The sequence below is a fragment of the Stegodyphus dumicola genome, chromosome 11 (assembly GCF_044657685.1).
Source record: "Stegodyphus dumicola isolate Sdum_Otavi_A_Nest chromosome 11, ASM4465768v1".
Taxonomy (NCBI): Eukaryota; Metazoa; Arthropoda; class Arachnida; order Araneae; family Eresidae; genus Stegodyphus; species Stegodyphus dumicola.
The window spans coordinates 117,894,634-117,910,789 of record NC_140778.1 but is presented as its reverse complement, the minus strand read 5'-3'; the positions used below and the strand labels follow the sequence as shown (position 1 = coordinate 117,910,789).

Genomic DNA, 16,156 nt, shown 5'->3' with positions numbered 1-16,156 from the left:
CGGTCGCGGAATAGTTTCTTTGTGTTTGATTTAAAGTTCGGCTAAAAAATGCCACGGGCTGCTAATTTTGCGAAAGTACCGCTCCTACCGCATAATCCGAAGCATCCGCTGAAATTTCTATATTTTCATCCTTTTCAGGAAATTTCAACACAGGGGCTTGCGTTAATGCTTGTTTTAATTTTTTGAAAGCACTATTGGCTTCGGCAGTCCACGAGAATCTTGCCTTTTTCCTTTTTAATTTTAACAATGGCTCAGCGATAGCCGGAAAATCTTTTATAAAGGACCTATAATATGAACAAAGTCCTAGAAAAGAAGAGAGCTTCTTTGCCGTGTTTGGAGTCGGATACTTTTGTACAGCGATTATTTTTGATTCATCTGTCTCGATCCCTTTTTGCGATATTTTGTAACCTAAATATTTTAATTCAGGGGCTGCAAATTTGCACTTTTCGACATTAACTTTTAGACCGGCCTCATTCAATAAAGAAAACACCTGTCTTAAATCCTGTATATGTTGGTCGAGATTACCACTAGTAATAATGATATCATCTAAATAGATAAATGTGGACTTTCCAAGAACAGGTCTTAACACAATGTCCATGCATCGCTGAAATGTTGCTGGGGCGCCTGAAAGGCCAAACGGCATTCGCAAAAATGCATAAGTGCCAGACTTGGTTATAAAAGCAGTCTTAGGCACGTCCTCAGGCCTGACCCCTATTTGAAAATAACCATTCGTTAAGTCTAAAGTCGTCATAAATTTGGTTGATTTTATGTTCCTTAAAATTTCTTCTATGATCGGTAACGGATATACCGGATATTTCGTTATGGAATTTAATTTACGGTAATCAATAGCGAATCTCCACCTTTTTGGATGCTCCAAAGGATAATCATTATTTTTCTTACATAAAACCACCGGACTAGCATAACTACTTGAGATAGGCGTTATGATCTTTTTACGTAGCATATCGGTAATATGCCATTCTATAATTTTTTCCTTATTCTTATCATACCGGTATGGTTTTTGACGAACCGGCAATGCATCTCCGGTGTCAATACTATGGTTAGTAACCTGAGTAAATCCTGGAATATCACTAAATAAGGAAGCAAATTCACTTACCACTTGTCGGATTCTATCTTGCTCGTCATTAGGCAGGTGGTCAAGATTTAACCTTGGCGGTTCAACCTTTTCTACACGCACTGGTTTCATCGTCAGCTTAAGGGACGCTGCATTAAAATCCAGTGTAGCTTGTGCGTCTGAAAGAAAGTCTATTCCTAGGATTAAATTTGCTTGCAAATTCTTTACTATAAAAAACATCACCTTTACTTGTTCGTCCTTGATACGGATGTACAAAGGTACTTTACCTACGCACTTACATTGTTCTCCTTGCGCCGCTAATACTGTTGTATTATCCGCATTATATATGCGGTATTTGCGAAAATACTTTCTAAAAAAGACTTCTGCGACACAGGAACACTGCGCGCCGGTATCCAGGAGTGCAGTGGCCGGGATATTATTTACCAAGACTTCAATCTTCGGAAGAGTTAAATTTTTCACCATTACTGTATTTAACTTGTAGGAAGAGGGGTTTTCGTGGCCTTCGGATTTCCGCACCCTCTCGTCAGCAGAAATCCGTTTTAGTTTAAATTATTTTTCCTTTCGGTGCTTTCCTTCTTTCTCCACTGGCCTTGAGACTTTTTTCCTGGGTTGCTATTGAACTGTCGACGTTCGCCGGCTGTTTTTGAATGCTCGGGTTTCCTTGCCCACTGATTCGCTTTTTCTCCGTAGCCATGTGCTTGAGTTTGCTGTAGTCTTGGCGTACCAAATTGGTTTCGCTGTTGATATTGGCGTCTTCTTTCGACATCCGCCGTTCTTCTACTTTCAAACTGCATTGCTAGCTCAAATAACTTTTCCAGTGTAGTCGGATTTCGTAATTCAATAAAGTCTTGCACTTGGGGTAGTAACCTCGGCAAAATCACTTGAATTATTTCAGGATCCGGACGGTTTCCATACAAGAGCTTGAAAACGTGAATTTTTCTTAAAATAAAGCTCGAGAGGTTTTCCATTCTTTGTTGATATATACTGAAAAGTTCTGTTTCTAATTTCCCACGATCCCTTACAACAGGGAAGGCTTTTAGTAGGGCAGTCTTGAAATTTTCGTAAGTATAGGTGGGACTTCCTGCTTGACCCAAGAGACTTCTGCCGATACATTTGAACCAGTTAAGCGCTTGGCCCCTCAAAGCGCTGGTAGCTAAGGTAACTTTTTGAAACTCGTGCACGGGGTAGAGCATGAAGTGGTCATCCAATTTTTCCAAAAAACTGGTTACCTGTGAATTTGCATTAAACGTTGCTTCTGGTTTCATCGAAGCGCGCATGGTCTGGACGATGTACCCAAATCCTTCCAGGGCGGCAGCTGGCATTTCTGGATTCTGAGCCGTTTCTGCAGGCAGCACAGGTTCTTCCTGAAACTCGGCCATGGTTATTCTTCGTCGGGCGCCACTATCAGGTTCAATGTTTCTTCTAACCTTCTTCGGAAACATACAATGACCTGACTAGAACAGAGAGCTTACTAAAGCTATGTTCACTAATTGTAGTAAGTAGACAGGATACAGACGAAGGGTATACAAAACCCTTTATTTTTCTTTATATACAATGACTTCCGTACTTCGGAATACAATGACCCTCCACTCGGGGTCTAACGTAAAAGATATCAAAATAAAACTAAACTCTAATTTAACTTTAGAATAAGATTGGCCTTATAATAACAGGAAGCGTATGTAGCACAGAGACTGTGAACACTACAATACGTTTAATTTATCAAGAGGATTCAAACCTCTGGCCTGGAAGGCAAATAGCAACTGCGTAACTTCTAAGGTAAGCGGCCTGCTTCGAACTCACTGCTTCCTCTCTTCTGCTTGGCAAAAAGGCCACACTTAAATACTTGGCGTTCGCCAGACAACTTTGCATAAACTCCTCCACGCTTATAATTCTGGCCGGAAGTAGAAAATAAGAAGTGATAGTAAAGATTTAAAATAAAATAAACGTTAGTAAAACTTAATGTCCTTACACGTGTAAGTTGAACTATGTTATATTGAAACCCGAATGAGCGTGAAAACGTTGCATATCTTCTCTGATGAAAGAAGTATTTCACATGAATTAACAACATTCTGTTGAGGAATAGTAGTAGTCCTATGATAAAAATTAGACATGGTAGCAATACATTATAGTCTGGAAAGCACGCCGATGACCCAGATAAGACTGCTCTAATTTCTTTTATTTTTAAAAGGATTGTAAGGTATTTTCTTCCTCTTTTAAACATGCCTTCATGATGTAACGGTTGCGTAATCAGCACTTATTCGAGAGATCAGGTTCGAGTCCCGGCGGAGCATTGCACATTTTTCATATCTCTTGCACAAACAAACCCTAATGACACTACAAATGGCGACCGAACTAAAAGGTGGTGGGTAATAATTCGTCCTATCTTTCTTGTTCAAATTCCATGGCAAATAATTAGTATAACTATGAATCAAATTTAATGTTTACCTAATCAATGTTAACAGGTTTGACAAAAGTAATAGAGCACATGTTACGTCGTTCGTGATCTGTTTTTGTAACAAGTGTTGCATCATAATTTCAGAAATTAGAAGTGTCTAAAATTAGTGAATTCAAACACCAGCCGTCATTAAAAGCATTATTTTCGCTATACCCTACTTCCAACAACACCCTTATTGGTTTTGTTCAAAGTTGGGAACTCACATTCGATAATACTTTATGGGGTTCATTTCTCCATTGCCAATTTAATGTCGAAATATCTTAAATATTTAAGATTGCTTATAATTTTCAGTTATATTCTCTGGATTCCTTATTATACTTTCGGAAGAAGTGTGACAATGTAAATGATGCTTCTTTTATTCATTCTGGTTTTTTAATATTTTGTCAAGATGGGCAATCCGTTAAAACAATGTCCGTCACCATTTCCCCAGTTCACTACCGAGTATCCATTTTAAATCTTGGATGTCCTTTTTCAAGAGAAACGCAATGCTGGAATAATTTCTTAATAAAATGTCTTCAATAAACTTGAAAAGCCGTTTACAGATATTCAACTCTGTCTCTATAATGTGCACCTGTTTATTTTCAGAATGCTACTGCGAATCTGCTTCTGCCTGCATTTTCAACAGAAATGGAGACAGGATATGCTTGTGTGAAAATGGATATGTACATATTAATGGAAAATGCAAAGGTATGCACTTTAACTCAAATTATGTGCCATTCAAATCTTTCTGTCTAAAGAAAGAGAGGAAAACTTAAGAACATCGTAGGCAGTAGAATTACTATCGTGTATTTAAATTACAAGTATGACAAAGTGAAATCAAACACTACGCATGGTCTCAGATAAACAAACGACTAACAAACAAAAGTATGCAAGCGTAAAAGAGAGATCTTACGAAACTTGAGAAATTAAAGCAATAAATAAAGAATTGATATCAATCATTTAAGCATAAGAATATATTACACCACCATTTCTCAAATTGTTATCTATAGACCACAGTCTGCTCTCTAAGCCTGCCCTTCTAGTCCTTTTAAATTTTTCAAAAAGTACAAAACGTAAAATCCATTTTAACTGAGTGTACCACGCTGTAGCTAAAACATCACAGGTTTTCCAAACTGAATATGGCAGTCTTCTATCATAGTAATATTTTGCCTAAAACTAAAAATTCATTAAATTTTGTAAAAGGTCTTAAAAGCTTTCTGTATCGCAAAGTCTTTGGAATTTTCTTCTATCTCATTATGAAGAATGGGAAACCCCTTCCTGTCGAGGAGATCTTAATGCGTTCAACGACAAAAGATGTATTCAAAACAATGTTCGGAGTAAAATAATGTAAGGACATTTAATGACACATTTCAATGATACAATTACACGTCGAATCAATGAAATGGCTAATATCACAAAATCTGGACCTACTGCTTTTGCTGTCAACATGACATCAAGATGAGATATACCACAATAAGGTATATCTCATCTTGATGGTCATAGGAATTCATCAGTTACAGCAAAACGTCAGAAATCCCACGCAATTCCTACACATGACGTAATATACGACACCATTCGGCAGGGCACGAACGACATTGTAAACTGCAAACTTGTGAATGACGTTCCAGAATCCAGTGCGAAAAAAGTAAAGTACCGCTTTGTTAAACAAAAAAATACAATATAACAGTTTGTATTTTTTAGACTAGTTTAAACAAAGCATTCCGTATAAAATAAACCTGAGTGATATTATATGTTTATTGATTTATGAATTTTTACCTTGGGACCCGATGTTGGCGACAGCCATGGTATCCTAGTTTATACAACTGAAGTTGGAAAAATATGTTAATATGTAACAAATTTATGTTACAGTAATATGTTACAAAGGAGTCTTCCCTTAAAGAATGTTTTGAGGACTATTCTCTATATGTCTCTTTTATTTTCGTATCTCAACAGTCTAGGGATGAACGTATTATAGGATCGTCTTTATCAAGACCATAAATGAAACAAGTAAACAAATATTAAGACATAAGGTATTTCTCCCGCCTTCCTAGCGTACCTTCGTGGTGTAGTGGTCAGCACACTAAGCCGGTATTTCAGAGGTTCGTGGTTCGATTCCCGGCGAAGGCTTTGCTAGTTTTTCATCTCTCCGGCTTCCAAAAATATAACTAATGTCTCTACAAAGAAACTCGTGTGTTAGCATATGTCTTTGGTTTCACGGCTAAAATAAAGCTGTTCTACTAGAACCAGCTATCTTTATATGCAACTCAATTAGAAACCAGTTGAGATTCGAGAACTGTGAATCTTAACTGAGGAGATTCTAACTTAAGCTTTTGCGAACACAACTACCTTCTACAATTCAGCTGTTTTATCTATTTTACACTAAACATGACTTTTTATTCCGTAGGACATCTTAAGCTATCTGAAAGATCCTCAGATATAATTTTTAGAATAACTTTATCAGCAGCTAATCTGACCAGAGCTCTATCTTCTTATACACTGATTAAACTTCCACTTATCTGAAGTGATCTCATTTGATAATGAGGAAAGAAATTAAGAAAATTTAAGAATTAACTGTTATTTAAAACTTTTAAATGTTCTTCAGTCGAAACATGAACATTTTTTTTTAAATGTTTAATTTCATGGGGTCACTTTTATTGCATTCTTCATTCTTACCTTCTTGTATAAAATTGCATTTTCACTTTTGTGTAAAATTATTGTACATTTATCGTACTTTAGCATATTGTGATAAGGTGGCATAAAGGTTCTTTGTCTGGGATGAGTGATTTCAGAGTGCAATAGTTTCATATCTGGGGTGAAGTCCTCTGCCTTTGTTAACGATTCCGGTTGCAGCCTCGATGGTCACTCCAGTGGACAAAGAGGTAAAAGAAGTCTTTTCATCAGCTTCAGGAGATGGACACTTTGTTAGGTATGAGTGAAAGAATCTCCCCCCCCCCGGGAGTTCAGCGCAAGTAAACACAGGGAGATATATAAGGTAGTTTCCTGAGAAGAGACACCTTTCCTGTTTGGAGCTATGGGCATGTTGGCCTGGTAGAATGATCATTCCTCGTGTATAATGCGATAGAGCATTTTTCCTGTAACAAAATTCTGAAATTACGGGACTAAATGTATCCAAGTCCCATACTGTCAAGAATCTCAACTATTAATGCTTTTATCTTATTAAAATTCATGTTATTGTTAGAACTTGGGTTTGAAGTTCATTTCAACCCTGCATCAAAATCCGAGGTTTGTGTATCTGTTTCGGCCACTACACCGCAATTTATTCATTTACAGAGCAATTCTTTCCATTTTCGTACTGAATGATTTATATATAGTAAAGCAAATAAATAAATCGTGTTTTACTTCGTTACATTTTACACGTTTCTCTTCCCATATTTCTAGAATGTAGCTGTGGTCCCAACGGTAAATGCTTCTTGAATGCTTCGGGAAACAAGCAGTGTCATTGCGGACATGGTTTTGTTGAATCTGAAGGTATATGCAAAGGTAAGATGCAGCTAATTTCGTTACGTTTTTGTTTAAATTCAAGTTCAATATTATCATTACATGTACGTATACTTTGAATACATTCAAGTTCAAGGTATGATTTCTGTTTCATACATTTAAAGCATTAAGCAAAATAGTTTTATAAAATTTACTGATGTAATCCTGATATTCATCTAATATAGCAAATTTTTATTCACATATAAAGTTTTAAAATCAAGTGTCATACTAGGTAAATAATAGATTTTTTCCGAGCAGTCAAATATCATGCTTTATCCAAATCTTACCAAGATATTAACTTAATTGATAACTGTACTAAATATTAAGCACGAAGAATTAAAAACATATTTTTTCCCTTTATCTACGAGTATCAATTTCTATCTATTGCATATAATGTTTATATTCTTCTGATTGTGTACTGCTATTTTTTCATTTGTATTTTGTAGGAGGCATCGTTGCTTTCATCTGTAAATTAAAACAATGCTTGTTCCTTTTCTTGTATTTTAACATTATTTGAAAAATATACAGTATAAGTTATATTTTGCTCCATATAGTGCATGAAATTATAATGAAGAAATATTCGTCGTATTTGTTTGATTTTCATCGCTGTTTTTGAATGTTTTTATTTGTAATGAGTTCATTCTTCATATATGAATATTACTATAATATTCATAATCTTATTTTCTAAGATTTATATCTTCTTAAGCTAAGTAACACTGGAATGTTTCTGGGTGGTCATTTTCTTCACGAGAGTAATATGAAAATTGCATAATAATTACAACAAATATGAAATTGCACAATTGCAGTAATTATATTAAAGTAGCTAATAATAACAAATTTAGCATATAGAAACATACAAAGACATACGTTTTCAGGATTAATTTTGAATGGGCTAATTTAAATGAACATATCATCCATGTTTAAGAATACGGCTTATTGTCAATAGTAACAGGTTCAAAACAGTGCCATTAATTACTGTCAGTAATTATACATTTAACATTTCATGATTGTACAACTTTATTCCAAGAAAGTTTTGACGTTTTGTATAGGTCTAGATCTCATCAATAGTCAATAAATTCATGAATTCACTCCTTTGTTTAGTTTCTGTTATGAGTATAATTTAATATTCCGTACAAGGAAGTCAAATGGGGTTCGTATCAGATTTTTTATTCTTATATATTAATAAATTGTGCGTTTTTTGATTTAAAAAATGATTGACTTATATTGTTCTTATCTTCCCGTTAAGGTTTCTTTGCCTGTAGTTAATCTGCATGGAATAGTTCTAGAATTATCAACAATTTAAAAGTTGTTTAAGTGCTGCTAAGCGCAATTTTTCCATAGCATCCATATTTGTTTAAATTTGAAACTTAGAATAGTTAATTAAGTCAGTTTCTGTGCTTTCAGTGTCTTTTCGCCAAGTGGGACGAACACTAAACGTTCAATTTTGTGCATCGAAAAATCTGCATTTTGCCTTTTGGCCCTCTGGCCGAATTGCTTGTTTTTGCGTAAAAACTCTAATTTTAAATGTGAAAATTGATTTTTAATTATTTCAACTGTATTTGGTGTTTTATATTTTTCTATAATTTTCAATTTTTTATTAAGATATTTTGAGGTTTTATGTATTTCGCTTTGTAGCGAAATGATAATTGAATCATTTCGCTACAAAGCGAAATACATAAAACCTCAAAATTCTCATTCAATTTCATTTTCTCATTCAATAAAAATGAGAAAATTAAATTCGAGAAAGCAAGTTCAAATTAATGCAGGAAAAAATGCTTATGTATATATTCAGTACAAGGAAGTCATGCAGTGTACACATCAGATTTTTTCTAGTTTAATGCTTCAAATTCTTTAAAAAAATAGTGATAAACTATTAAGAATAATAGACTGTAAATCTGAAATTTTCCTGCCATTTTTCCTGTTAACTGTATTGGCATTTTCGCTATAGGTAGGAAATTTTCAGTAAATAGGAAAGAGAACTTTAATGTGATGGTAAAAGATGTATACTACTAAAATACTGAACCCCAAACCTGATTTTAAAAATCAAGTGACATCATACTTTTTTCAAATTTTAAACACTTGATTTTATTGGTTTCATACATATTTTAATAGAATTAAATGTTTTACTGACATATTTCGCTAACAGGGTCATTGAGTTCAATCAGCTTAGAAGAGCGAAAATAATATAAACGACAAATACTATTTTTACTTCCTTGGTTAAGGAGTAAAGGAAGGGTTTTTCGGGTATCATTTTCAACGAAAAGATGCATTTTTACCGAGTAGTTGTGCACTTCCCTTTTAGGTTGCAATCGGCCACACCAAACATATATATATGTTGCGGTAAAACACCGAAATCTGGAGAATGTCGACTTTCACCGGTGAATTTCAACATTCACATAGTCTCTTGATGTATGTCCGAAATATTTTCCAAATACTCTTATTTCTGACTTACACCGGTCAATGTCGACATTCACCATGTACTAATGGTGAATGTTGAACATATAACAATATTATATTTTCTTCTCCGTAATTCAGTCGCGAATAAACGCACTTGAAACTTGAAATAAGAACTTAAGAACATGAGAACCTAAAACACACAATGCATTCAAAATGAGAAAGGAAAATAATAGAAGTTAAAATCTGACTTAATTATACAGTACATTCTAAATGAGAGTATAAAATAACAGTAATAAAAAACTTACTAAATTATGATTTTCAAATCTTATTTATTGCAACAACTTAAACTATTATGGCACTTTATGACCTGTCTTTTCGACTTTCACCAGAGCATATCTGTGATTGTCGACATACACCGGTGAAGGTCCGAATATACAAGAATGTAGTGTAATATTCGGTCTGTCACCGACGTATTTGGTGAATGTTGATATTCTCCGGCGAAAGTCGACATTCTCCAATTTCGGTCTTTCACGGTAACATATGTATACATACCCACTCTCTTACCCACCTTGGTGAGTTCAGATATTTGTAAGCTTATGTATTGATAAATTGTGCATTTTTTGCTTTAAATGTAATTGAATTACATTCTTCTAATGTTCTAGTTAAGGTTTTTGTATCTTTAGTTAATCAGCATGCAATAGGATTATAAAGAATTTAAAAGTTGTTTAAGTAATGCTAAAACTAATTTTTTCGCATAGCATCTATATTTGTTTGGATTTGAAACTTAGCAGAATACTGAATTAAGTCAGTTTCTGCACCTTCAGTGTCTTTTTGCCTAGCGGGATCAAAAGTAAACGTTCAGTTTGGTGCACCGAAAAATCTGGCTTTTTGCACGCTGTCCGAATTATTTGTTTTTGTGTAGAAACTCTAAATTTAGTTGCAAAATTTCTTTTTTTTTTTTAGCTGCTTTATTTGAATTTGGTGTTTTGTATTTTCCATATTTTTCAGTTTTAATGAAGATGTTTGAGTTTTTATGTATTTTTTCCTTGCCGCGAAGTGGGAACTAAATTAATTTGAATGAGAAATATATCTTTAATGAAATTCGAGGAACTAAGTTTAAGTGAAATGCAGCAAAAAATAAGTATAGTTTAATATTGCGTTCAAGAAACTTATGTGGTGTCTACATCAAATTTTTTCTCTTAAATGAAAATAACGTTCATTTTTCCATTCATTTACATACTAATCTATTTTTGATTAATTCATAAATGTATATTTCATTTATAAATTTATTTATGAATATATGCAATGTCATAATTAACTGATATTTCCCTTAGCAGAAGAAAAGGAAGAAAATATTGTTATTCCTGCACTTCTTGGAGCAATACTGATTGCGATTCTATTTGGCATTTTAATTTCTGTCTATATTCGAGAGAGGACGTAAGTATTTATTTGTGTAGTTTTGCCACCACTCTACAGCTTACTTAAACGTACTGCGTCTTATAATTAACTTGCAATGACTCGTAAATCAGTGTACGGTTTTATACATTTCACTTAAGAAATAAGCCTCAGATTGAAAATGTAATCAGCAAAATTCAATTTTTTTTTTTTCATACCATTTAAGGCAAAAGCTTTAACTGTTCCTCAAAAAACATACAATTTATTAAGAAGAAAACTACTTCAATATAATCGGTGTTAAATTCCTCCTCCGTATTAAAAATAGCTGCAGTTGAATAGCATATTTAAAAGTTTTCAGTTTAATAAATTTCTTTAAGTATTATAAAAAAGTTGCAATCTTTAATATATGTGCGAGCATTGGAAAGTTAGGAAAAATTCATTTAATTCATTAATTTGATTTGCTCAAATGTATTAAGGCTTTCTGAAACTAAACTTAAAGGATTATTGCTTCAAGAGGTTATTACATGCGATATTCTAACGAGCTTTACGAGTGCATTAAGTCTCATATCTCCATACTTATGTTACATGAGTGTGTATGTGATTATGGCAAAGCCTCGAGGTCCATCTGCCTAAGGGAATGGATGTCTTCGAGGAGGACTTTCTAAGGGAAACTGGCTCGTATACACGTTACACATGGGAAAAACCGCGAAAACACCCATGCAGCCAGCCCGTTCGCGGGATTCGAACCTCGGACAGAAATACCAGTGTTCAGCGACTTTACCACTCAGCCTCTAGTGGGCCCATATGTCACATGAATAAAGGTCAGATATATTTATGCAAGGCCCACTAGCGGAAGAGTGGTAAAGTCGCTGTTCGATTCCCGGCTGCAGGGGCGTTTTTGTGGTTTTAACTGTGCGTAACGTATATACGAGCCAGCTTCCCTTAGAAAGTCCTCCACGAAAGCATCCCCCCCTTCCGTATATTGCTTAAAGTCGGAGCACGTAAATAATAATACTAAAGATTTATCCAACACAAAAATTTCTTGAACAAAGAGGTAGTTTCTGCGTCAGTACAGATAATTTGTTTAAATGATTTGTTCCATTGCATCCCTAAACTAAAAAATTTGCAATAGGAAACTTCATCAGATCTAAGTTGACTGCTGCTAATTTTACGAATGTTTACAACATAGCATTTGAAAGAAAAAATATTAAAATGAATATAAATTAGCAGTTGGTACACTTAATCAATTAAAACATATAAATGTTAAAAGGTATGCCAGAAATGTTTTAATTTCTCTGTATTTGTGGATCCGGAGAAAGAAAGTGATGTTGGATGATGCATAGCTTTGGATTACCTGGGTCATAATTCCGCTTTTCATGAAGGGAAATTTTACAAATGCTAATATTGCTGGAAAGTGTCTCATGTCTAGAGAAAACAAATGAAAATTAAGATATTTGCAATTACTCCTCGCTTCTTTCAAAACAATTAGCTTGAATCATACCAAAGCTTCTAGACATTTGCAAACGTGAAAGATTCCTAAAACTGTCCATAGCATGTCTGTTAGTTTTTTCAACGAAACTGTTTCAACAGCTGCAATACCTGCATAATCTCCTTTTTGAAATTCTGAAATTCTTGTTATCCTTCTTGAAATTACTAAAAGTAATCACAAGGTCATAGATCTCAGGAATTTAGGAGATGTAAAAATATTATTATCTAATGGCACACCAGAAATTGTTGAACTAACAGAGCCTGATATTATCACAGTTACTGCTAGCTGAGCAAACGGGAAAGTGGTGAACGAGACTCTAACTGCCGTTCCAAAGAGCGCAGCTTCAATTTTTAGAGATGGAATGGACTTTTGTAAATCTGTAGTATCTGTGCGGTAAGGGGGCACTCAAAATATGCGTCGAGCTGAAAGTCCTCTCGAAAATTTGATGTTAGGGTAAGAAGTATGGGAGATCCTTGGATCCGTCCACCGGCGTGTTCTCCTTCAAAATTGCGGGCCGAATTGAGCAGAGACGTTCTGTCACCTGTGTGGTGCACATGGCTCTTGCCAATGACAGGCACATCTTTCTTCCTTGACATGATGAATTTCTTAGGATTATTTTAGTATCAGATGAGCAGGATTAGTCACTATAGCAACAACAGCAACATAACTATATCTCAGATAGCCATAATGTAAAGGATGACAGTTACTACCACTGCAATCCAGCCGTAAGTGACAATAAGCATAATAAATTTATTACCAGTTATATCTCTATTAGCTGTGCGCATATTAACTAAAAGCATGAATTATCAAGCTATAGCTCTTTGCATTTTCTCTTTGCGAGCAGTTCATAGCTGGCCACACTAGTTATCACCTTTAAAAGATTCCTTTCCCATGACGGAAATGTGGATACCGCTTAAAAACGTAAGTGGGGAATGATGCTTGACCCCATACTGTTTTCAACCATATCACATACTTTTGTAGTTTTTTTATTCAGTTTTAAACAAAAAAAAAAAAAAAAAAAAAAAAGAAAAGAAAAGAAAAAATTAATAAGATGCTGATTTTTTCTATAGTTCTGTGGCAACTTAACAGTACAGTGTGCTTTCATTTCCCTCAATCCCTGTGTTTCTTTTCTGAATTGTAATATTGCATCTTTTGGCAGTTTTCTCTATAGTTCTATGGCAACTTAACAGTATAATGTGTTTATCCACTTTCGTCAATCAATGTTTCGTTTCAGAATTGCAGTATAACGTCTTTTGGCAGTTCACTTAATGAACATTGACTCCCGGTGTACGCAAGAAAATTGCATGATAAATCTTTCCGTGCTGCTAAGAGTTCTCTGTTTTAAAGTCCTGGGAGCGAAGTTGTATTTAACAAACAAATAAATTACTGCGTTAATTACTTCATTAAATATTTTACTGCTTGATATTTTATATATAATTACTCTCTATTCATGTGAATTTCATGTATGCTAAAATAGTCTTTTTATCCAATGAATAGGTAGTTGGAAACGGCGATGCAGTTCATTAAATACAGTTCATTCTCTTCAAATACATTAGGAAAAAACAGAAGATGCATTTTATTCTGCGCTGTATATTACATCTCTCTCAATGTTTTATGTGACCAAGTCAGAATCCTATTGTACTATATCAGGCTTTTTGACTTTTTTGCATTAACATTCTTTGCATTTATCACTCCTCTATGTAAAGTTCATTAATAAACTGTCTTGCTGCCTAATTCTTATTCATTATGTACTCGAACTCGACATTTATGTCGCATGTCTTAGCTGAATATCATTAGAAACTTCAAAGAACTTCAATATCTTGAAATATCACTGGAAACTTCACTGTAAACATACATGAGAACTAGGGGCTAATTGTAACAGTTTTTGAAAAATGGTTTTGTTTTTAAACATATTTATGATTCCTAGTTAGAGCATATGCTCTCTCATTTCCAAAATTTCCACAGTGTCCGAGAACATAAGCAAAATGAATGTTGATATCCATATCTTGAAAGATTTTAATAATAACCTGAATTTCAACAGCAAGTTTCTCTGAAACACTAATTTTACGTAACAACTGCAGCGAACAAAGAGAATCACTGTATGTTCAAATGCGCAATAAACTTAAACCATTGCAAGAATTTGGAATCCATTTCACAGTAAGGTTTTAAACATAACAAATCAAGCTGTAAAACAGAGCACTATCATCATTAATTCAGTACTGTTTGAATTCTCTTTCTTGTTTATCTTCACAAATTAACAAAAGCAAGGCCAAATTTATCATTCATCTTACTTCCGTTTGTAAAGCAAATTTGTACTCTTCAAGAACATCGGAATAGCCAACAAATGGTATGAGATTTCTGTTAAAACAATGATGCAAAGAAGAAACTGTAAGACTACAATCAAGGAAATCTGATGAGAATTGCCTGAAAATGCTTTCCTTCATCGTGCCTTGTAGCTAATAGTCCTGTAACCACGAAGCAATTCTTAAACGAAATCTTCCTTGATTTTTTAACATTTGGCACAATTTTTAAATCACCTACTTCGAAATATTCAATCTGTTTCTTGTTTTCCATTCCAATTTTGCGTTCTTCTCATTTTTTTGTTCTAATAATTATTGTGTGGGGATTATTCAAAATGTATTTATTTTTTGTGTATGCTTGGGGAAAGTTCTTCTGTTTCATTTCTTTAAATTGCACTAATTACAGAAAAAATTATATGCTTTTAAAAATCATCTTTGGGTTTTAAAAAATATTAAATAATTTTAGCATATTTATTATTATTTCTTCCTTCCTGCATTATATACCGCATTAATTATAAAAGTTTATTTATTATTTTATTGTAATCTATGAAATCTTAAATATGCCGATCAATTCCTGGTGCTGTTGATCTCCAGAAGAACCCTTGATCATCGCTGACCGCTTTTGAAATTTCATCGACACCCAGGGGGTTAAAACTGTTCCCGGTGGAAGAGCCGTCTACTCTAGCGTTTTAAATATGACTGAATTCTTTATATTTAAAAATGTATTTTTGCGAAATAAAGATAAAACCGTTGTCTATAACAGTGTTTCTCAATTGTGTTTACTCCAAGGATCGGTAAAATATTTCGGTACATTCTCGCGGACCGGTAAGTTTAATAATTCGACCCATTGGCACAATTTTTTTCACATAAATAAATCATCATCGATCATATTATTTTCTAACCTAGTAAAATATTGTTAATATCGGTTGTCGGCAATGACGCTTTGAATTTTGGACAGATAGCTGAATATTTCGCGGACTGGCAAATATTTCTTGCGGACCGGCTGTTGAGAATCACTGGTCTATAACATATTGGTCTTCTTCTATAAACCTTGAATTCCATTTGTGCTTAAAAAGGCCGCTGAACTCAGGGAAAAGCAAAAAATATGACCAATTAGTTATTGTCTACAGCTATTCCGATGAACATGTACTTTAAGGGGGAATGATCATCTATAGATTCCGAAAGAGAATTCACATACGTTATTTTCAGTGGAGCAAATAATTTACAAATTATTTATGTTCTTAGGTATCGAATTAAAAGATTGTTACCTTTGTTGTTGCTATTGTTATAACAACCTTTGCCTGATATTATCATATCGGATAAAAGTTCTTTTATTATTATTTGAAAGAAAGTGTAAGGAATGCTATCATAAATTCAATGCCCTTCCTGGAGGGAAATCCTTTCGGGTAGATGGGATTTTGTGGGCGGGCTATGCATCCCTTAAAAATCTGACCCTCAGTCTAAGGGTTTGTTCCCAGGGAAACACAGGCGTGCATTTAGAAGGTAGATTCGATTAAGCTTTTTTTATTATTATGTAAGGAATGAACCTT

At 34.1% G+C, this 16,156-nt stretch overlaps 1 protein-coding gene across 1 annotated transcript in view; it reads left to right on the top strand.

The window, feature by feature from the left end:
* The window catches only part of LOC146994366 (uncharacterized), a 72,364-nt gene extending 58,324 nt beyond the window's left edge, over positions 1 to 14,040 (top strand). Inside the window, exons 11-14 of the mRNA XM_085826349.1 lie at positions 4,134 to 4,235; positions 6,927 to 7,028; positions 10,757 to 10,859; positions 13,804 to 14,040. Coding sequence (XP_085682475.1) covers positions 4,134 to 4,235; positions 6,927 to 7,028; positions 10,757 to 10,859; positions 13,804 to 13,807 — 311 coding nt within the window. The 3' untranslated portion in view covers positions 13,808 to 14,040. The remainder of the gene's footprint in view (positions 1 to 4,133; positions 4,236 to 6,926; positions 7,029 to 10,756; positions 10,860 to 13,803) is intronic.
* Positions 14,041 to 16,156: the final 2,116 nt, after the last annotated feature.